Source organism: Triticum urartu, chromosome 7 (assembly GCF_003073215.2).
Source record: "Triticum urartu cultivar G1812 chromosome 7, Tu2.1, whole genome shotgun sequence".
Lineage (NCBI taxonomy): Eukaryota > Viridiplantae > Streptophyta > Magnoliopsida > Poales > Poaceae > Triticum > Triticum urartu.
Genome location: NC_053028.1, coordinates 586,301,806 through 586,325,519, shown reverse-complemented (window position 1 = coordinate 586,325,519; position 23,714 = coordinate 586,301,806). Strand labels below are relative to the sequence as shown.

The window sequence follows — 23,714 nt, the reverse complement described above, 5'->3', positions numbered from 1 at the left end:
TCGCGGATGTTGTGCTTGAAAGCTTCTAGGACCTATGCATCCGAACAGTCGACGATTTTATTTTTCTTTGTTAGGAACCGTGTCCAGAATTGCCTGGCCGATTCCTCTGGCTGCTGAATTATGTGGCTCAAGTCATCGGCATCTGGTGGTCGCATGTAAGTGCCCTGAAAGTTGTCGAGGAACGCGGCTTTCAGATCTTCCCAACAACCAATGGACTCTGCTGGTAAGCTGTTGAGCCAATGCCGAGCTGGTCCTTTGAGTTTGAGCGGGAGGTATTTGATGGCGTGTAGGTCATCACCGCGGTCCATGTGGATGTGCAGGAGGAAATCCTCGATCCATACCGTAGGATCTGTTGTGTCGTCGTATGATTCTATATTTACGGGTTTGAAACCCTCTAGGATTTGATGATCCATTACTTCATCTGTGAAGCATAAGGGGTGTGTGGCGCCTCTGTACTGGGCTATATCGCGACGCAGCTCGAATGAGTCTTGCCCGCTGTGTTCGGCCTGGCCGGGCTTACTTTTATTGTATCCGGCGTGACTATTATCGTCTCGCATAGTGGAACGCCCTCGTGATCCGTAGATCGATCTTGCATGTTTTTCTTTGTCCTCCAATACGTCTCGCAGGTCTGGCGTATTTCCCCATACCTTTTTATTTGAATGACGTCGGGGTGCTAGTCGCTTGATCATAGTTGTTCGACCGTGCTTTTGCCTTCTCTTCTCGCTCTCATTTGTGTATGTTAGACACCATATATGCTAGTCGCTTGCTGCAGCTCCACCTCATACTTTTACCTTACCTATAAGCTTAAATAGTCTTGATCGCGAGGGTGCGAGATTGCTGAGTCCCCGTGGCTCACAAATACTTCCAAAACCAGTTTGCAGGTGCCGATGAAACCGTGCAGATGATGCAACCATGCTCAAGGAGGAGCTCTTTGAAGATCTTGTCCTTTAAGTTGTTTCGTTCTAGTTGATCAGTAGTGGAGCCCAGTCGGGACGATCGGGGATCTGTGTAGCTTTTGAGGTAGTCTTCTTTTATTTTGGTTCCGTAGTCGGACCTTGATTGTATCTGGATGTTGTAATGCTTTATTCATGTATTGTGTGAAGTGGCGATTGTAAGCCAACTATGTATCTCTTTCCCTTATGTATTACATGGGTTGTGTGAAGATTACCTCACTTGCGACATTGCTTTCAATGCGGTTATGCCTCTAAGTCATGCTTCGACCCATGGGAGATATAGCCGCATCGAGGGCGTTACAGACAGTTCTCTGTCCCGTTAAGGGCTTAATTTTCTTGTCCCTGAAGTGATGATTAGGTGCCCCATGAGGGTGCATCCTTTTTTCCCGACCGGTGGGTGGCTTAAAGTCCGGTGGTTCCCACCGAGCTGTCTGGGCTTTCCAAGCACTTTCCATTGTGCAATACTTCTGTACTATGTGGGCCAAATCTGCAAAGTGCAGTATGCGGCTCCGGTTGAGGGCATTGAGGATCCCCTCATTCGTACAATTGCGGCAAAAGACCGATACCGCATCGTCATCGCAGCAATCTTTAAGCTTGTTTTTAACAAATAGGAATCTAGCCCAAAAGTGATGGACTGTTTCCTGAGGTTGCTCTCATACATACATTAAGTCGCATATGTCCGGGTGACTAGAATTGCTTGGAGAGTATTGCTTGTGGTGGGCGGGTGGGCTTAAATATGAACCCTGACCCACGGTGGAAACCGAACTTTGAAGAATTATTGAGGTTACTGGCCCAGGATCCAGAGTGTCCTGGGGTTTTTAGGCTCAACACCTGGTTCTCTGTTCGGACACAAATGGTCTCTTCTCGAACATGGGTGTCCGGCTTGCAGGGCTCTGAGATTCGAACATAGTTCATTTTTAGCATAGGAGGAGCGGTATCCTCGACTTGCTTTTCCAAGACAGTCACTAGGTGGGTGACAGGTGGGGATCTGATTTCTCTTTGATCGAGTTTAAGCCCAATCTGATCATAATCTGTTATGACCCCCAGGGCGGTGATGCGATCTAGCAGTTCGTTCAAAGAGATACCTGCCGGATCCATCTTATCGACGCTTTCGGGGTTGATGCGAAGACAATTTTTAGCGATCTGGGGGACCACCTTGGGCTTAAAGGCCGGGCGGGCGCCGAAGGTGAAACTGCCGATCTGGAGGATCTTCCTAGGAGCTAGAGCCCTTCCAGAGGTGATTTTGTCGTTGACGACAGGGCGATCCATCAATCCTTCTATCGACAACATAGAGGAACTCTCAATGAAAGCACCAATGTCGATGTCAAAACCGACCGATCTCGGGTAGGGGGTCCCGAACTGTGCGTCTGAGGATCTACCTGCTTGTTTGACTTTGATGAGTATAGGGGTTATAAGAGTTGATCTACCTCAAGATCGTAATGGCTAAACCCTAGATGTACATGCTACCTCTTGAGCATGTGTTGGTTTTCCCTTTAAGAGGAAAGTGTGATGCAGCAAAGTAGCGTAAGTATTTCCCTCGGTTTTGAGAACCAAGGTATCAATCCAGTAGGAGGTACACACAAGTCACCTAGTACCTACACAAACAAACAAGAACTTCGCAACCAACGTGATAAAGGGGTTGTCAATCCCTTCACGGCCACTTGCAAAAGTGAGATATGATAGAGATAATAAGATAAATATTTTTGGTATTTCTGTGATATAGATTGAAAGTAGAGATTGCAAAGTTAAATAGATCGGAAACTTGTATGATAAAAGATAGACGCGGGGGCCATAGGTTTCACTAGAGGCTTCTCTAAAGATATCATATTCTATGGTGGGTGAACAAATTACTGTCGAGCAATTGATAGAAAAGCGAATAATTATGAGAATATCTAGGCATGATCATGTATATAGGCATCACGTCGACGACAAGTAGACCGAAACGATTCTGCATCAACTACTATTACTCCACACATGGAACGCTATCCAGCATGCATCTAGAGTATTAAGTTCATAAGAACAGAGTAACACATTAGGCAAGATGGCATGATGTAGAGGGATAAACTCAAGCAATATGATATAAACCCCATATTTTTATCCTCGATGGCAATAATACAATACGTGTCTTGCTGCCCCTGCTGTCACTGGGAAAGGACACTGCAAGATTGAACCCAAAGCTAAGCACTTCTCCCATTGCAAGAAAGATCAATCTAATAGGCCAAACCAAACTGATAATTCGGAGAGACCTGCAAAGATAACCAATCATACATAAAAGAATTTAGAGGAGAATCAAATATTGTCTATAGATAGACTTGATTATAAACTCACAATTCATCGGATCTCGACAAACACACCACAAAAAGAGTTACATCGAATAGATCTCCAAGAAGATCGAGGAGAACTTTGTATTGAGATTCAAAGAGAGAGAAGAAGCCATCTATCTAATAACTATGGACCTGAAGGTCTGTGGTAAACTATTCACACATCATCGGAGAGGCCATGGAGTTGATGTAGAGGCCCTCCGTGATCGATTCCCCCTCCGGTGGAGCTTTGAAAAAGGCCCCAAGATGGGATCTGACGGGTACAGAAGGTTGCGACGGTGGAAATAGGGTTTCGTGGTGCTCCTGGATGTTTTCGAGGTATATGGATATATATATATAGGAGGAAGAAGTACGTCGGTGGAGCTACGAGGGCCCACGAGGGTGGGGGCGCGCCTCCCTGCCTCGTGGCCTCCTCATTGATTTCTTGACGTCTACTCCAAGTCCCCTGGATCACGTTTGTTCCAAAAATAACTCTCCCGAAGGTTTCATTCCGTTTGGATTCTGTTTAATATTCCTTTTCTGCGAAACACTGAAATAGGCAAAAAAGTAGCAATTTGCACTGGGCCTTGGGTTAGTAGGTTAGTCCCAAAAATAATATAAAAGTGTATAAATAAGCTCATAAACATCCAAAACAGATAATATCATAGCATGGAACAATAAAAAATTACAGATACGTTGGAGACATATCAGTCCACCCTATATTGATTATGATTGCCTCTACAGACCAAACCCTCCGGTTTATATAGACATCGGAGAGGGCCAGGGTTGTACAAAGTCGGTTCACGGAGAAAGGAAACTATACGACTAGCCGCCAAGCTTGCTATCCACGCTAAGGAGAGCCCCATTCGGACACGAGGAAAACCTTCTATCTCGTACCTTCACGACCCATTAGTCCGGCCCAAGTCACATAGCCCGACCATCCGAGGACCCGTTAATCCAGGACTCCCTCAAAACATGTCAAGTGCACTTTATAAATTTTTATTTTTTATCAGGAACGAGGGTGTCGAGGATCGCCGAGCTGTCGAGGGTCGGGTACTAGGTTAGAGGTCGAGGGGTCGAGGGTCAATGGTCGAGGATCGCCGAGGGGTCGAGAGGGGGACATCGATCAACCCCTTCTCGCTCGACCAACTCTCAAGGACACCCAAACCCTAGGAAAAAAATGATGTCGATCTCCTACCCCCTCCCGCCCCTACACGACAAACTCTTTCAAGATTTATAAGAGATTTATCAAGAATGCCCCCATTATGGATGTGCATAATTAGGTTGATCCATATTTTTCCTGATCTCATCTACGCATCTATCTCTTGTGTCAAAGTATTGAAGAAATCCATGGTTTCATAATTAGCCGGAAGTAACAGGCGCATGATGGTATGAAGCTCTCCAAAGTTATTTTGGAAAGGAGTCCTGATAGGATAATTCGCTTTTTGGTACGAAGTTCAGCAAAGGCCTTCCACATAGCAATATTCGAACGGCTATTGATGAACTTCGTACCAAAAAGTGAATTATCCTATCAGGACCCCATCCCAAAATAACTTTGGAGAGCTTCATACCAACATGCACCTGTTACTTCCGGCTAATGATGAAACCATGGTTTTCTTGAATCCATTGACACTAGACAACATGACATATAGAAGGGTAGATGAGATCAAGAAAAATAGGGACCATTTTCTGCACATCTAGAATGGCGCCATTTTGTTAAATCCCTTGTCGTTCCGGATGTCACACATTCATGAGAGAAGCGGTCCAGGCCAAACCCTAGAAGCGCCGAGGCCACCCCAAACCCTAGAAGAATTGCTGAGGCCACCCCAAACCCTAGAAGCATTGCCGAGGTCACCCCATACCCTAGAAGCGTCGAGGCCACCCAAATTTACCAAGTTAAAAGAGAGTTGACGAGGCCACCCCAAACCCTAGAAGCGTTGTCAAGGCCACCCTAAACCGTAGTAGTGTCGAGGCCACTAATTAATATTCCTTGTTGTGATTATCTAGCTAGCTAGGTCTATGTTTGCCACTAATATATCCATCTCTCATGTTTGTATATTAATTGCCATGTTGTAATATTGGCAGAAACTATGGAGCAAAGAGACTTGGAAACAGAACAATTGTTGGGGGACGTAATCATCGGCAAAGGTGATGTCTTGTCGTATCCCAATGACACCGACGGTTTGGAAGGAGAGGGTGAAGGCTCCGGTGATCGAACAATGGAGGAGGAAGGACATGATCATGATGGCTCCGGTGACCGAATGCCGGTGGAAGAAGGTGTAACGCCCCGAGACCATTGTGCCAGGTGTCTTCCGGTGTTTCGTAGTTGTTGCCTTATCATTTGCTTGCGTGTCGCATCTTGTCATGTCATCATGTGCATTTCATCATCATGTTTTCGAAACTTACATGCGTCCCGGCCTCCTAGTTCTCTTCGTTGTCCGTTCTGAGCCCAGACACACTTGCACGCGCCTGCGGCATGTCCGAAATAGTATTTTATAAGTGGCTGGAAAATGTTCTCGGATTGGGTTGAAAGTTGGCGTGTGGTCTTATTATAGTGTAGATAGACCGCCTGTCAAGTTTCATCGCATTCGGAGTTCGTTTGATAGCCCAACCGTTAAACTATAGCAGCATTATAGCCGGTCTAAAGTCACACATTTTCGGTCTCCGGAAACCGTGCCAGGCTGCATCTCTCCCCTCTTCTCTCAGACCAACCCACTCTCCACAGTCCACCTAGGCCCATGCCTACCCCTCCTTTCACAGTGCATCGGACCCCTCGCGCGCGTCTGAAAGTTGTCCCGAACCCGACCCGCTCTGTCGTTACCGTTGGATCCGGATCATCCCCAAACATCTACAAAACATCTCCTTTCTATTAATTGGACTTCCAACCTATATTTTTCTCAGCCATCTGTTTATGATCGTAGGGACATGGTAGACCCTACCTTAATCCCTTTGCAATATAAATAGTGGGCAACCCTAGAAATTAGGGACCTTGTCCCATCCATCCAATCCCCACGCCGCCGCCACTCCCTTTGTTTTCAATGCCAAGCCAACCAGCTTCTTCCCCGATCCAAATCCTCCTCGTTTTCTCCACCCAACCAACCCAGCTCATCCCCTGGATCCCTCGCAGTCAACCTAAGCCAGCCACTTTTCGATCCCTGCGCCGCCAGCCACGCTCGGGAGGAGCCCGATGCCCTCTGCGCCTCGTCCCCAATCGCCAAGGACCTCATGCCCGAGGGCTTCACCGACCACCATCACCTCCGGTTGCCTCGTCGGAGCAGCAGCAGCAGTCCCGAGCACCTGGATCCCTGCCTCCTCGCGCCTGCTGTCCAGGGAGCAGCAGCACCGCTCGACATGGTCACCAGGCCACGACCGCGCATCTCCTCCCATCCCTCGTCCCCAATGCCCGTGCTGCCGGCCCTCTTCCACAGCTCGCCGGCGCCGCCCACAGGAGACCACCTGCGCCGAGCCGCCCAGCGCTGTTCCGCCGCATCCGGCCACGCCGCTGGCAAGCCCCTGCTTCCTTGCTCGCCGGCGTCCTCCTCATCTTAACGCAGATCCGTGCATCCCTCCTTTTCTTGCACTGCCTCGTCGCCGGAGCAGAAGCTCCATCCGTCGCCGCTGCCTGCCTGCGACCTCTGCCTTGATGCCGCCCCTGTTTCGTCCAAGGTCGAGGACGAGCCCGGTTCGTCCAATCGCGTTGACCCCATCGCCAGATCCTGTGCGCCCCTACCCGGTCAGGTCGTTTGAGGCCACTTCCTCACGCGCATGGCCCGCAAGCCGCGCCTTGCGCCTCCAGGCTCAGCTGGGCCTCAGCCCGACGTGAGCAGCCCCCATTCCCTGTGCACTTTTGGGCCGGCCAGTTTCGGCCCGTTCATTTTTTTCAGTTGGCAGCGAATTATTAATTTCTCAGAGCATTGCATATTTACAGAACTGCCCCTATTTTTAACTGCTAATAACTTTTGGACCATGCATCCATTTAAAACATGTCATATATGTAACATGGCTAGACTTTCATCTAGTTTAATAATTTGCAACTTTCATCTATGTTTAAAATGTTTAAACTGTTGTTTGCATGTTTTTGCATAAATGCCATGCTAAAATGTTTTAATTCATAACTATTTAACCGTAGCTCCAAATTTAATAATCTTTATATGTATTTGGGGTAGAAAATGCCTAGTTTAACACGGTGCATTCACTTTGCATGTTTAATAACTCTAAAATATTGTTTAGGGCAGAACAGTGCCATAACCAAAATATGCACATGAGGATTTTCCAGACTTGTTGTTTTGTTGTTCCGGCCTCATTTAAACTTGCCTAGATAGGTAGTTTTGTTTTGCTTCACCCCTTGCCATGCTAAACAACATTGAATATTGTTAAGTACATAAACGAGATCGAACTAAATAACTTGTTGTGGTGTTTCGTCAATATGCAACTCGTTGCATATTGATCTCCACTTAATTTGTAGAATTACTTGTGCACTTCGCCATGTCATGCTTTATTAAACCGGACATGCATCATACTTGTTGTGCATCATGCCATGTTGTTGTAGTGGTTGTTTACTATGTTGTTTGCTTCTTTCCAGGTTGCCTTTCTTGTGAGCTTCGGTTCCGTTCCAGAGTTGTGAGGATCCGTTGGGTACGTCCGTTTGTCTTCTTCATGGACTCGATCTTCTTCCTTGCGGGATCTCAGGCAAGATGACCATACCCTCGAAATGACTTCTATATTTGCTTGCTAGTTGCTCGCTCTTTTGCTATGCATATGCTGCGATACCTACCATTTGCTTATCATGCCTCCCATATTGTTAAGCCAAGCCTCTAACCCACCTTGTCCTAGCAAACCATTGTTTGGCTATGTTACCACTTCGCTCAGCCCCTCTTATAGCGTTGTTAGTTGCAGGTGAAGATTGGAGTTTGTTCCATGTTGGAACATGGATATTTTGTAGGGATATCACAATATCTCTTATTTAATTAATGCATCTATATACTTGGTAAAGGGTGGAAGGCTCGGCCTTATGCCTGGTGTTTTGTTCCACTCTTGCCGCCCTAGTTTCCGTCATATCGGTGTTATGTTCCCGGATTTTGCGTTCCTTACACGGTTGGGTTATAATGGGAACCCCTTGACAGTTCGCTTTGAATAAAACTCCTCCAGCAAGGCCCAACCTTGGTTTTACCATTCGCCACCTAGCCTTTTCTTTTCCCTTGGGAGTCGCACTCCGAGGGTCATCATTATTTTAACCCCCCCCCCCCCCCGGGCCAGTGCTCCTCTGAGTGTTGGTCTAACCTGTCAGCCGCCGGTGGCCACCAGGGGCAACTCTGGGTTGGCCTACCGGAAGTTTGGACAATCTGAGTGTGCCCTGAGAACGAGATATGTGCAGCTCCTATCGGGATTTGTCGGCACATTCGGACGGCTTTGCTGGACTTGTTTTACCATTGTCGAGGATGTCTTGTAACCGGGATGCCGAGCATGATCGGAATGTCTTAGGAGAAGGAATATCCTTCATTGACCGTGAGAGCTTGTGATGGGCTAAGTTGGGACACCCCTGCAGGGATTGATCTTTCAAAATCCGTGCCCGCGGTTATGGGCAGATGGGAATTTGTTAATGTCCGGTTGTAGAAAACCTGAAGTTGAACTTAATTAAAATACACCAACCGCGTGTGTAACCGTGATGGTCTCTTCTCGGCAGAGTTCGGGAAGTGAACGCGGTGTTGGAGTTATGCTTGACGTAGGTTGTTGTAGGATCATTTCTTGATCATAGTTTCTCGATCGTGCTTTGCCTTCTCTTCTCGCTCTCTTTTGCGCATATTTTAGCCACCAAATATGCTAGTCGCTTGCTGCAGCTCCACCTCATACCTTTTATCCTACCTATAAGCTTAAATAGTCTTGATCGCGAGGGTGTGAGATTGCTGAGTCCCCGTGACTCATAGATACTTCCAAAACCAGTTTGCAGGTTCCGATGATACCGTGCAGGTGACGCAACTAAGCTCAAGGAGGAGCTCGATGAAGATCTTGTCCTTTGTGTTGCTTCGTTCTAGTTGATCAGTAGTGGAGCCCGGTTGGGGTAGATCGGCGATCTGTGTAGCTTTTGGGGTAGTCTTCTTTTATTTTGGTTCCGTAGTCGGACCTTGATTGTATCTGGTTGATGTAATGATTTTTTCATGTAATTGTGTGAAGTGGCGATTGTAAGCCAACTATGTATCTCTTTCCCTTCTGTATTACATGGGTTGTGTGAAGATTACCTCACTTGCGACATTGCTTTCAATGCGGTTATGCCTCTAAGTCGTGCTTCGACACGTGGGAGATATAGCCGCATCGAGGGTGTTATAGAAGGAGACCTTGATGACGGCTCCGGTGACCGAACGGAGGAGGGAGCTATTGCAAAGTACGGTGACCGTAAGCCTGTGCTGACTAGCTAATTGATGCATTAATTGTTTTGGTATGTACATATATTAACTCTTCTTCCTTCTTTTATAGCCCTCCGGATCGAGCCAAACTTCGGTAACAAGACGAGGCCCAAAGAAAAGGTTGCGCCAGGATGAAAGGTTCACGATCACAGCAATCGCGGACGATGGCCCACCGATTGAACCCAGGCGGACCAAGGATGCATTTTCTGCTTAGTGCAGAGCTATTGTTAGGGACAGCATCCCGATCAGCATCCAGCTATGGAATAAGCCTAAGAACAAAGACCCTCAAGTTTCTTATGTCACTGATAGAGAGAAAGATTGTCTTTGGACCTCGCTGAAGGAAAATTTCACCCTACTGCCAGAGGAGGATCCGGGTAAGCCAGTTATAGAGCCATTGGTCAAGGAGTGTGCTCTTAAGAAGATGGCAGATCTATTTAGGAGGTGGAAGAATGAGTTGAAATTATCATATGTCGACAAAGGGAAGACTCTAGAATTCACCAGCCGATTTGAGAAGATAAGAGATCACTGGCCCGCATTTGTGGCCTACAAGACATCGGACATGAGTAAGAAGATGTCAGAGACAAACAAGAACAATGCTGCAAAGAAGAAGTTTCACCATCGCACGGGGTTAGGTGGCTACCTCAAAGACCGGCCGTTGTGGGACAAAGCTGAGAATGACCTACTTGCTAAAGGGGTCAAACCAGAGACATTGAACTGGCCAGACCGTTCAAGGACTTGGTTCTTCGGGGTTGGGGGAACCTTGGACCCTGAAACAGGGAAGTGCGTTTGGACGGACGAGCAAATTGCAACACCCGTCAAGAAGCTTCAGAAGTGTATCGCCGCAGCACAGCAAGGGACATTCATTCCCGACAGAGAGAATGACGAGCTGACCGAGGCCCTCGGGAATCCTGAGAACCCTAGACAAACACGAGGCACGCCGGGCTCAGTTCCGTGGAAAGTTGGGTTTCCCGGCGCAGGCGGTTACAAAACCCAGGAGAGGAAGAGGAAGCTAGAGCAGAGCGAAATGCAGAAGTTGAATGCAAGAGTACAAAAGCTAGAGGAACAAGTTGAGAGCCAACGAGCTGCCAGAGCTACCCCGCCATCTCAGCGGAGAAACAGTGTGGCTCCCACCGAGCTCGTTCAACAGCCCGACTTCACGGCTCCTAGCTACCCCGTGGATGCTATCACGGAGGCTCAACATTGCCAACCTATGACGCAATGGCAGAACCTCAAAGTCAAGGTGGTTGTCGGCTCTGTTGCACCTCCTCAACCCGGCGGAACTTTTCACTACCGTCCGATTCCACATGGCTATGCTGTTGTGATGGTGGATGAAGTAACGGAGGGATTTGAGGAGCTCGAGCTTGACCACCCTACAGGTGAAGGGGAGACTCAGCTGGGTCTTGCTCTGAAGACTCCATGTCTATGGCGGAAGGAGCACATCAAGCTTCCGAACTGTTCGCCTCCGCCTCCTCCTCCTCCTCCGGCGAGTCGGGGCACTCCGCCTCCTCCTCCTCCGGCGAGTGATCAGGGCACTCCGCCTCCTTCTCCGGCTGCTCCGGCGTGTGATGCTGGCACTTCACCTCCTCTGGCGCGTCCGAGCAGTCCGCCTCCTCCTCCACCTCATCAGCAATGGTGGAAGACAGACGCCGCCGCTCCGGCTACTCTGGCGCGTCGGAGCACTCCGCCTCCTTCTCCACCTCGTAAGCAACAATGGAAGAGAGACGTTGCCGCTCCGGCGGCTAGCAGTATAGCCAGAGGCGGGAGGCAATACAGATACGGTCCATCTATCAAGACTCCTGAGAAGTTACCATACGAGAGGACCGTGGAGGAAAACGCGGAGATCTGTGAAGCCCAAGTGAGGGATTTTTTTGCAAAGAAATCTCTACCTCCGAAGGAGATGATAGATCCGGTGAAAGCAAAGCGCACTATCAATTCCCTGAAGCGACCACCACCACCTCCACCGGATGACAACCATGTCCGCGCTCTTAAAAAGACATTGGAAGATGCGCGTCGGTCGGGAACTACTTCAAGTGATAAAAGGTTAGCAGAACGAAGAAGTGGGGAAAAATCGAACAGGCGAACCAATCGTGCCCCCCACTCAAGGTGTCTAGTGGTATCGTCGCAAATCTACCGGGGATGGTGCCCGGTATCAATCCTGCTGATTACCTGGGCGATGATATAGTGTTTAATACAATGGAGGTGGACCAATTCAGATACCAGTACGGCAAACCTCTTGTCAAAGACGGAAATCCTCCTCTAACGATGATGATGCGAAGATTCCATCAATGGTACATGGAAACCTGCAGCAAGTCTGGGAAGGATGCTTTCATGATGAGAATTAAAGAGGAGCACGACTTCGTTGGACAAAATCTGATTACTGTTGATTTTGACGAGTTTTTCCAGTTCTACAATCAAAAGGCCCTCGACAAATCACTCATGGCTTGCTACTGTCTGTAAGTACTACTTTTATAATTAAGTATCTATATATAGCTCAGCTCTTTCATTGCATGTATATATAATTATCCTCACTATATTATTCAGATTGAAGATCGTCGAATGCAAAAAAACACAAATCTATGACATTGGGTTCATTAACCCAAATGTCATACGTGAACGGACGGTTAAACACAATGTCTCAGAAACCGAGGACAACTTGCTACAATCGTTGCTCAAAAATCAAAGCAAATATAAAAGACTATTTCCTTACAACTTCAAGTGAGTATTACTGTCTTGTGCACATTCGGTTTCTCTTATTACTTGAGGTTATAGTAATGTAACTGATGAGTTATGCATGCGTCTGCAGCTTCCAATTTATTATCCTAAAGATTAAGCTTGAGCAGGGAGAAGTAACTGTCTTAGTCTCGAGACGAAAAGATCCCTGAGACTATGCGAACATGACTCGAATGCTCCAGAAGTAAGTTCGATCGATCATTATCGCACCATATCGGCAACTTTGTTCATTTCCTTATATCAAGTAATTATTTTCTTTGTCTCGCAGTGTTTGGAAAGAGTTCACCGTAATTTCTCCGGGACTGCCGATCGAGCTGCGATTTAAACACCCGAAAGTAAGTACTACTATCTAATTCCGTGCATCTCCCATTGATTCTAACTAGTTTCATCAATACCATTTAGCATGCTTGCTTATCAGTTTGATTGACCTCTATTTCTCGTAAAGTGCTTGTGGCAGGAAGCCGGAAAATGATTTCTGTGGATACTACGTTTGCGAGTTCATCTACAACGCGACGGCCTCTAATAAGCGGGGCTACTCTGAAAAACAATATGAAGTGCGTAAGCAAAAATATTCACATTTTTATTTTATTACCATCATTTGTGTTGAGTTTCATTTGTACACATGTATTGACCCCCTTCTTCAATTTAGATCTGGCAGATGCGGGATGAACTCCTACCACATGATCTCATATGAGCAATTCTGAGAGGAATTGACGGGATTCTTTCTTAACCACGTCATCAATCCAGCCGGAGAATACCATATGGCACTTGACTTCAGATATTAGAGATTGTAAGAGATTTTATATTGTATATATGTTTATTTCTGTAACATGTTTTTTTTTCTACGAGGGCAAATTTGGGTCACCCTCCCGTTAGGCGCATCTGTCGATCTAAATAAAAAAAAACCGACACGTGCATCCGTCTGGTCGACCTAAATAGACAAAAAACAAACAAAACACGTGTCTGTTTGGATCGACTACTCTAAATCAACTTACACTAGACACGCACGGTCGCAGGATTCTAAGCGATCAAACGCACAGCGCGCGTCCGGCGGAAGACTCGGCCAGACTGCCGGCTATAAACGTTTCCTTTTGTACCATGATCTACAAAATACGTACAGAAGAAAAGTCTAAGGCCACGTGGAGGGATTCCCCCTTTTAAGAGCTGTGGTCATCCTGGGTTCCCGACACAAAGTTTCGAGCAGGCAATAGAAGGCCGCGCAGCGCAGTTGGTTCCACTCCTCCACGTAGCACGTCTGAGACAATGTCCGATTGCATGAAGAAATCCCTCCTCTGGCTGCTGCTCATGAGCTGCTGCTCGACGCCGTGCTCCGGCTCCGGCGACGAGCCCGACGTCCGCTGCCTCAAGAGCTTCCTGCGATCCGTGGTTGATCCCGGGGGCGCACTGAAATCCTCGTGGAATTTCCACAACGCCACAAAGGGTTACATCCGCGGCTTCACCGGTGTAACGTGCTGGTCCGCTGACCAGCACAGGGTCTGGTCGCTGCGCCTCAGCGGCCTGGGGCTCCAAGGCCCGTTCCCCCGGGGACTGCGGGACTGCGCGAGCATGACCGGCACCCTCGACCTGTCGAGCAACAGCTTTGCCGGACCGATCCCCAAGGACATCTCGCTGCAGCTCCCGTTTGTAACGTCTCTTAACCTCTCGTACAACGGCTTCCGGGGGCCGATCCCGCCGGGCATGGGGAAGATGGGGGAGTTCCTCGCCCACGTCGACCTTGGGCACAACCAGCTCAGCGGCCAGATCCCCTTGGAGCTGTCCAGGCTTCGTTTTCTGGCCTCGATGAACGTTGCGAACAACTCGTTGTCCGGGCCGATCCCGGCTTTTCTGCAGGGGTTTCCGGTGGCGTCCTTTGCCGGCAACGACGGGCTCTGTGGCGCTCCGTTGGATCGTCGTTGCCCCGCCTCCGCGAGGAGTAGAATGCAAATCAGCGGCGAGTCGAGTGTCGGGGCGGCTGTCGGGTTCGTCCTGGGCTTTGTGGTGGCCTTCTACTTCCCGCAGTGGTTCTCCCGGAGGCTCCACCCCTACGTCTACCGCTTTCTCTGAAGATTCCTCGTTCATAGAATTCCAGGAAACCGGATGAGCACTTTGGACTGTGGTTTCAGCTTTTTTTCATGGCGGTAACGTATATTTTTTATTTCTTATTTAGAAAAGGAAGTTAAACCCTCGGCCTCCGCATCAATCGATACATACAGCTATCTTTATTAATTAATAGGAAAGTGGCCCGCTCGATGCGCGGGCTAGATTTTTCTAATGATTTTTTTAGGGATGATTTTTCTAATGATTAATAATGAGAATATATTGTTTGGCACTCAACATCTCATTTGAAACTTAAAATCTCACAACAGTTTTAATATTCTCCAGGAATCAAATTGGTTATATGGTGTGGGCATTACGATGGTCATCTTAAAAATCATATAGCATAATCAAAAATAATAATGCTTGAGAAAACCCCATAAATTTTTATTACTGTTTGGGTATTCATAGGAAAACCATTTTACATATAATTTAGAAGATGTCTCACTTTGTCGATGTTTAGAAATTAAGTATTTATCAGTTTATTCGCTCAGGTGCAATCATATTACATACAGTGTGTTTAGGTATTAAATATGAAAAACAAAGAACTATGGGTTTTGATCCTTTAGTTAATACAGGATTTGCCAGATTAATGGTTGAATATATTTTTTAGCGTTTCGTGGTCAAAGTCACCTTCCTTTTATATAAAAATATGGATCCTATTATCATTTTGGAGAAGTTAACATATTGAGAATCATAATTAAGTTAGAATTTCTATGAAATTCTATATCAATACAAATAATGAAACTTTGTATGGCTTTTTCGTGAGAATTTTGAGCATACCAATGTTTTAATTAAATTGTGATTCAGTACATATTACATGATGTTGTGATCATAAAGACTTTTGATTGCTATATGAAATATATAGGAGCAACCAAATAATGTACTGACATAGGAATAATGGTTATAAACTCATATGATATCTTTTAGTAGAGAAGAACTGGACCTTCATATAATCTATTTCTCTGTATAAAAAATAAAGGTCATTTTTTCTGCAGAGTAATAATTTTATTTAATTCATTCAAACTCCTATTTAATGATGAACATCGATAAAATGTTGTCATGAATACTGAATCAGTGAACTGTATATGGAGGAGGCCAAGTGTCGGTGTCAAAACCGACGTATCTCGGGTAAGGGGTCCCGAACTGTGCGTCTAAGGTGGATGGTAACATGAGGCAGGGGACACGATGTTTTACCCAGGTTCGGACCCTTTTAATGGAGGTAAAACCCTACGTCCTGCTTGATTTATTCTTGATGATATGAATATTACAAGAGTTGATCTACCGCGAGATCGGAGAGGCTAAACCCTAGAAGCTAGCCTATGGTATGATTGTATGTTATCCTACGGAGGAGATATACATATTCAAGGTCGGTTACACAAGGTCGGTTACACAAGGTCGGTTACAAAGGAGGATATATACATATTCGTATTGCCTAGCTTGCCTTCCACGCCAAATAGTATCATCCGGACACGAGACGAAGTCTTCAATCTTGTATCTTCATAGTCCAACAGTCCGGCCAAAGGATATAGTCCGGCTGTCCGGAGACCCCCTAATCCAGGACTCCCTCAGTAGCCCCTGAACCAGGCTTCAATGACGATGAGTCCGGCGCGCAATGTTGTCTTCGGCATTGCAAGGCGGGTTCCTCCTCCGAATACACCACGGAAGAATTTGAATACAAGGATAGTGTCCGACCCTGCAAAATAAGTTTCACATACCACCGTAGAGAGAATAATATTTCCACAAATCTAATCTGCTGACATGTTTTGACAACATGACATTATGCCATGGCCCGGTGATTATTCGAACCGTTTCCTTTAACTAGCCCCGCACATAACGCGAGGCAGTTCCTTGACACGTCTTGTCAAAGAAGAGATCCTGTCCCCCTTATTACGGGATTCTCATCAATACGGGCGTGGGTAACCCAACCGCGCCATCGATTACGACGCTTGGGGGATAAGCGAGTTTTACCAGGCTAGTGGGGGTGCATAGTTTCGGCCGCCCTTATAAAGGGATAAGGTTTAACCTGTTTCTACCCACGCCTTCTTCCTCCTTACTCATCCATTCTTGCGCACTCGAGCTCCAATGCCCAAGTCCACATCCTTCTCCTCAACCTTCTCCAAACATGTCCGGAGCGGGAGGCAAGTGGATAGCGTCCTCCGTCATGGAGGGACACATCAAAAAGCTGCGCGGGGTCGGATACCTAGCCGCGAATATCGCGCATCGGCTACCCGCTGCGAGGCAGATCGTCCCTACCCCGGAAGCTCACGAGAGGGTAGTTTTCCTCCACCACTTCCTCTGCGGATTGGGGTTTCCCCTCCATCCATTCATCCGCGGTCTCATGTTCTACTACGGGCTGGACTTTCATGATCTGGCCCCGAACTTCATCCTCAACATTTCGGCGTTCATCGTCGTGTGTGAGGCTTTCCTCCGCATCCGGCCCCACTTCGGCCTGTGGCTGAAGACCTTCAATATCAAGCAGAAGGTGGTGGGAGGTCAACAAGCAGAATGCGGCGGAGCCATGGTGGGCAAGATGCCCAATGTTATATGGCTTGAAGGCTCCTTCGTGGATACCATAAAGGGGTGGCAATCGGCATGGTTCTACATCACCGAGCCGCATGACACCAACTGGGTGGCGGCCCCCGAGTTTCGATCCGGAATCCCCACGCGGCTCACCTCCTGAAAAGAGAAGGGTTCATCGGTGGAGTTGGACGGACTCCAGAAATGTATCCGGAATATGGCCAGCAAGAAGCTCAAACTTGTCAACATAGTCCAGGTCATGCTCATCCGCCGGATCCTCCCGTGTCAACAACGGGATTTCAACTTGTAGGAGTTCGACCCGGCCCAGCACCAGACTCTGAGCGAGCTCTTCGACACGATGCACAAGGACGTCTGGACGGTGCTGTTCAAGGGCGCCGAGGTCCCTCCCTCTCCCACCGAGGACCGCGGGCTAAGCGCGAAGCGCCGAGCGCATTCGGTGAGTTCTATACATCCGGTAGGATATTTATTTCCCCTAGCTTAACTATGTGCGGGGTCTGAGCTCCATGCCTTTGACAGGACTGGGTGGAGACGTCAGGGCAGATTAACTGTCCGGCCCCTCTGCCCGAAGACACTGCGGACGCTCTCCTGACGGAGATGCTGACTCCGTCTCCTTACAAGGTGCCGGAGAAGACCAGGAAGGCCAAGGGAACCCGAAAGAGTTCCCGACGCCAGGTGTTATCAGACTTATCGTCCGATAACTCCGCGACGACTCCTCCCCCGAAGACGAGGAGGAGGATGAAGATGCTCCCATTCAGTCGGGGGAGACAAGAAAAGGAAGGCCGCCCCGACCGGGGGGGCAAAGGGTCCAAGAAGGGGAGGACCCTCCTTCTGGACTACTCCACCACCGCCGCTGAAGGCGAAGACGAGTGGCTGCTCAGGGCCAAGCCCCTGGCGAAGTCGTAAGTATTCGAATACTAGAGTAACTCATAGCCTACCTTTGTCGCACTGCTTCTCCTAACGCTGAATCATCATTATGTAGACCGCCACAAGCCCGTATCGACGTATCCTCGTCGGACGGCTTGCTGGGCTCGTCGGATATGGATAGCGATCCACTTCCGACCGTCACCTCCCCTTGCCCTACGGACAACGCCGAGGTATTGTCTCAAGAGGCACCAGGTCGAGGGGAGACAGTCCCGGAGGCACCTCAAGGCGACCTTCCGGACTCCGAGAGCAGAGGGAGCAAGGCTCCCGAGGGCTCCGAGTTCGGCCCTCAGCCGAACACCGCGCCGGAACCCCCAGTGGTTCCGGACTCGGGCAGGCGGCCTCCTTCCAAAAGGGGCAAGACGCCTGTGCTGGTGACCTCTGTCCATCCAGAGGCACCGGACAATCTGCTGGGAGCGCTCCGCATCGCTTCCATCGACGAAGAGCACCGCACTATTATGAGTGCGGTGGTCTAGAAGGTTCAGTCCGCCAAGAGCGGACTGACTGAAGCATGTGCCAACCTTCTAACAGGCTTTGAGGTAAGTTTTTGAAATATAGAAAAAAATATTACTGCATAGACAGTAGCCCCTGATGCTCTGTTCGGTGTTCACAAAGAAAAGCCGAACAGAGGATCAAACAATATCGCAGGAGTCTAATATAAGTATGTCTATATGCGTATGCAGGCTTCGCTGTTGGCCTCTGCCGCACTGACTGCGGAGGTCACCGCACTGAAGCAGGACCTCAAAGGGTCCAAGGAAGAGCTCGGCCTTGCCAAGAGGCAACTCGAGGAGAACAAAGGTAAGTAGTACCTAGTCTATGGATATATATAAAAAGAATGCGATTGCAAAATGACAGGATCATCGTAAATTTGCCAGGGGCCACGACCGAGGTGGCGACCCTGAAGCAAGCGCTATCCGAGGCCGAAAACAAAGCGGCCAAGGAGCGCACCGAGCGGGAAAGGCAGGATGCTCGGGTGGGCGAGGTGCAGTAAGAGCTCCACGCTCTCGTAACGAAGCACGAGGCGTTGGAGCTTGACTTGAAGACGCGAGAGTCCGAGCTTGCCGCGGCCCGCATCGAAGGTGCACGCCGGGCTTTCGCCCGTGTGAAGGTGCAATGGGCCAAGATGGACGCCGTGAATCTGGTGAAGGAAGGGCCGCCGGAGGGCAAGGAGCATCGCCACCCCGAGATGTACTATGAGGGTGTCCTGAAGGGTGCCCGTCTTGTAGCGGACGAGTGTGCAAAATATGTAATATTTGAATGAACTTGCTCATGTAATCATGTATTATCAAAAACTTGTTCATATGCGCTATGCAACGCTTGTCTGAATTTAAAATATTGCGTTATGTTCGGCTGTTTATCAAATCTGAGAGATGGCTAGTCGTCGGCTTCTGCCCCCACGCCACGAGTGCTGGGGTGTTCGGGATAAACCTGAGCACTCTTGTTCCCATTATTGGGTCCTTCGAGGGAGGTGCTCGGCACAACGAACAAGTCAATCGGACTATAATGCATCATCACTCTCACTTAGCCATAGAATTCTATAATTTTAAATTTCGGCGAAGCCCCTAGTATTCGGAAGGCCGAATTTGGGGCGCGATACATGCCTTAAGCCGGACAAGGCCGACTCCTCGCTCTAAGCGGCATAAGTCTTTAGGGACTCGAAACCTCTCGAACAGCGACCAGTCTCTCGCCTTATCATGACAGTCAGTTTTAGTTTTCTCTACTGAGGTGCTTAGCCCAGCAGAACCGGGACACAATCGCAGTAGTTCTCCTAGTGCTACCTTAGCCGATATAGCGGAAAGTAAGGTACCAAAACATGGGAGCCGGGCAAACCCAACTATTGACCCAAGACATGATTCAGAGCTGATGCATATAATGCTATAAGTTCGGGGTGCCGCACTGTCGAAAGTGTTCGGACTTCTCACGCCGTATTATGGGATATGCTTAAGCCCCTAGCGTATTGGCCGTACCAGAGTGTACGAGTGCTAGATGTCGTGAATGAATATATATATATAGGAAGAATACAATAATAGTCTTAATGCTATGCATTGTTTATTCAAAAAGGTGTGTTAAAGCGGAATAATACAAGTAGTGCGATAAGCAAAAAGTAGGACTGTTTGACATGTCCCTTCCAAGGGCAAGATGAGGAATAGTATTAAAGCAAATATTTCACTCATTATCGTAATCCACCTGGGAGTTCCGTGGTGTGACGTAGCTTTCTGCCTCCTTGGTTGCTGCATCATGTGTTCGACAATCATGCTGCCGGACAGGGTTTCAAGAGATTAAAGTCCTGAAATAGAAAAATAACAAAGCGGGAAGCCCCTAGTGCGGTTTAAGCCGCGACTTGGAGTGTGCCGCAGTCATGCCCCCCTCCCCGCCTGTGCCCATGGTATTTTTAATGCGTAATTATATACGCGTGGCACGGATTTCGCCATTTGGCTGGGATCGGGGTGGGGGCCGCATTGCTATGCGAGATCGGAACGTGCCAGGCGGTCATGTTGCCGATTACTCCGGGCGCTCTTGAAGGTGTCCGGGTCCTTAATCGCCGAACTAGTGGATTGCCTTAAGAGGCTGCTTTGTGCTTCTGCTGCGAGGGCCGCAGTGTGCTCCTCCGTGCGGAGAGAGCGCTCTGTGTTTCCATTGACTGTGATGACCCCCCGAGGTCCTGGCATTTTGAGCTTGAGATATGCATAATGCGGTACCGCATTGAATCTTGTGAATGCGGTTCGCCCGAGCAGTGCATGGTACCCACTGCGGAACGGGACTATGTCGAAGATTAACTCTTCACTTCGGAAGTTATCCGGGGATCCGAAGACCACTTCAAGTGTGACTGAGCCTGTGCAATAGGCCTCTACACCTGGTATGACGCCTTTAAAGGTCGTTTTTGTGGGTTTGATCCTTGAAGGGTCGATACCCATTTTGCGCACTGTGTCCTGATAAAGCAGATTCAGACTGCTGCCGCAATCCATAAGGACTCGAGTGAGGTGAAATCCGTTAATGATTGGGTCTAGGACCAATGCGACGAATCCGCCATGACGGATACTAGTGGGGTGGTCCCTGCGGTCGAAGGTGATTGGACAAGAAGACCATGGGTTGAATTTCGGGGCGACTGGCTCCAACGCATATACGTCCCTGAGCGCACGCTTCCGTTCCCTCTTGGGGATGTGGGTTGCGTATATCATGGTCACCGTCCGCACTTGAGGGGGGAACCTCTTCTGTCTTTCTGTGTTCGGCTGCCGGGGCTCCTCCTCGTCATCGCTATGTGACCCCTTATCTTTATTTTCGGCATTTAACTTGCCGGCCTGCTTGAACACCCAACAATCCCTGTTGGTGTGGTTGGCTGGCTTGTCGGGGGTGCCGTGTATTTGACACGAGCGATCGAGTATACGGTCCAAACTGGACAGGTCCGGAGTGCTTCTTTTGAATGGCTTTTTCCGCTGACCGGGTTTAGAGCATTTGAATCCGGCATTGACTGCCGTATCCTCGGTATTGTCGCTGTTAATGCGGCGCTTATGCTTGTTGCGACGTGACCTGCCATTTCCGTCCTTGATATCCGAAGTACCATGGTTCTTTGATATGTTATTACTGTGAGCCAGCCAGCTGTCTTCTCCCGCACAAAAGCGGGTCATGAGTGTCGTGAGGGCTGCCATAGATTTCGGCTTTTCCTGACCAAGGTGCCGGGCTAGCCACTCGTCGCAGATGTTGTGCTTGAAAGCTTCTAGGGCCTCTGCATCCGAACAGTCGACGATTTTATTTTTTTTGTTAGGAACCGTGTCCAGAATTGCCTGGCCGATTTCTCTAGCTGCTGAATTATGTGGCTCAAGTCATCGGCATCTGGTGGTCGCATGTAAGTGCCCTGAAAGTTGTCGAGGAATGCGGCTTTCAGATCTTCCCAACAACCAATGGACTCTGCTGGCAAGCTGTTGAGCCAATGCCGAGCTGGTCCTTTGAGTTTGAGTGGGAGGTATTTGATGGCGTGTAGGTCATCACCACGGGCCATGTGGATGTGCAGGAGGAAATCCTCGATCTATACCGTAGGATCTGTTGTGCCGTCGTATGATTCTATATTTACGAGTTTGAAACCCTCTGGAATTTGATGATCCATTACTTCGTCTATGAAGCATAAGGGGTGTGTGGCACCTCTGTACTAGGCTATATCGCGACGCAGCTCGAATGAGTCTTGCCCGCTGTGTTCGGCCCGGCCGGGCTTACTTTTACTGTATCCGGCATGACGATTATCGTCTCGCATAGTGGCACGCCCTCGTGATCCGTAGATCGATCTTGCATGTTTTTATTTGTCCTTCAATACGTCTCGCAGGTCTGGCGTATTTCCCCATGCCTTTTTATTTGAATGATGTCGGGGTGTGGGCTGAGCTTTTGGCTGGAATGTCTCTCTGTCGTGGCCACGAGGTGGCCGATCAGCCGCGTCATACGCCGGGGATGTAGGTTTTGGTGCTTCCTCCTCCAGTCGGGGTAGCAACCTGCACTTTGGGTAACTCTTGGAGGGGCGTTCGAGTTTGTATTCCTCGGCCGCCAGGACTTCAGTCCATCTGTCAGCTAGCAAATCTTGATCAGCTTGAAGCTGCTGCTACTTTTTCTTAAGGCTATTTGCCGTGGCTATAAGCCGGCGCTTGAAGCGCTCTTGTTCGACGGGATCCTCAGGCACGACGAATTCGTCATCTTCGAAGCTTGCCTCGTCTTTGGAGGGAGGCATGTAATTATCATCCTCCGCCTCTCCATCTGCCGCTCTCTCTGGAGGGCTGGCTTCTCCATTCTCCTGCCCTAAATCTTGCTGGAGGGGATTGTTGTTGTCTTCGGCACTGTCCGGAGTGCTATTATCTCCGGTGCCGGTATCACCACTTTTGCCTTGGCGGGACTTAGAGCGGCGCCGCTGACGTCGGCGCTTGGGTTGCTTCTTGGAGGGGTCATCCTCCATTGTATTGTCGCCATTACCTTCTTTGGGTGTGTCCACCATGTATATATCGTATGATGAGGTGGCTGTCTAGTGCCCTGTGGGAAGTGGTTCCTCTTCGTCTCCCGCATCGTCGTCCATATCGTCGATGTCTTCGGAGTCAAAGTCGAGCATGTCGGTTAAGTCGTCGACAGTGGCTACTAAGTGGGTGGTGGGTGGGCGGCGAATTTCTTCGTCATCCGCATCCCAATCCTGTCGGACATAGTTCGGCCAGAATCCTCCTGACAAGGAGAGAGACCTTAATGAGTTCAATATGTCGCCGAAGGGCGAGTGCTGAAAAATATCCGCGGAGGTAAACTCCATGATCGGCGCCCAATTGGATTCGATAGGAATGGGCGCAGACGGTTCGGAGCCCGTGGCCGGAGAAGGATCTGGCAGTTTGGCAACACGGCTCTCGTGAAGGGTAAGGTCCATATTCGGCTCGATCGCCGCAGAGGATACAGCCTCCGTGGCGGGGTCTATCCACCCGTCCATGGATGGCGCAACTGTCTCCGAATTGAGGCTCGGAGCGGCTGCCGGTGCGATCTCCTGAATACGGTCCGATGGTAGAGGTAAATCGTACTTATCGTGACCGCGTGGCGCACAAGGTAGGGGCTCGAATCCGTCGAAGGTCAAGTCTCCGCGGATATCGGCCATGTAATTTAAGTTTCCAAATCTGACCTGGTGGTCAAGGGAGTAACTTTCGATCTGCTCCAGATGGCCAAGCGAGTTGGCCCGTAGTGCGAAGCCGCCGAACACAAAGATCTGTCCGGGGAGAAAAGTCTCACCCTGGACTGCATCGCTATCGATGATAATAGGAGCCATC

The 23,714-nt window shown here is 48.9% G+C and overlaps 1 protein-coding gene across 1 annotated transcript; it reads left to right on the top strand.

Moving 5' to 3' along the window:
* Positions 1–13,647: 13,647 nt before the first annotated feature.
* On the top strand, positions 13,648–14,448 carry LOC125519118 (inactive LRR receptor-like serine/threonine-protein kinase BIR2). The gene has a single exon (XM_048683997.1). It carries the CDS (start codon positions 13,648–13,650, stop codon positions 14,446–14,448), a length of 801 nt encoding a protein of 266 aa, XP_048539954.1.
* Positions 14,449–23,714: the final 9,266 nt, after the last annotated feature.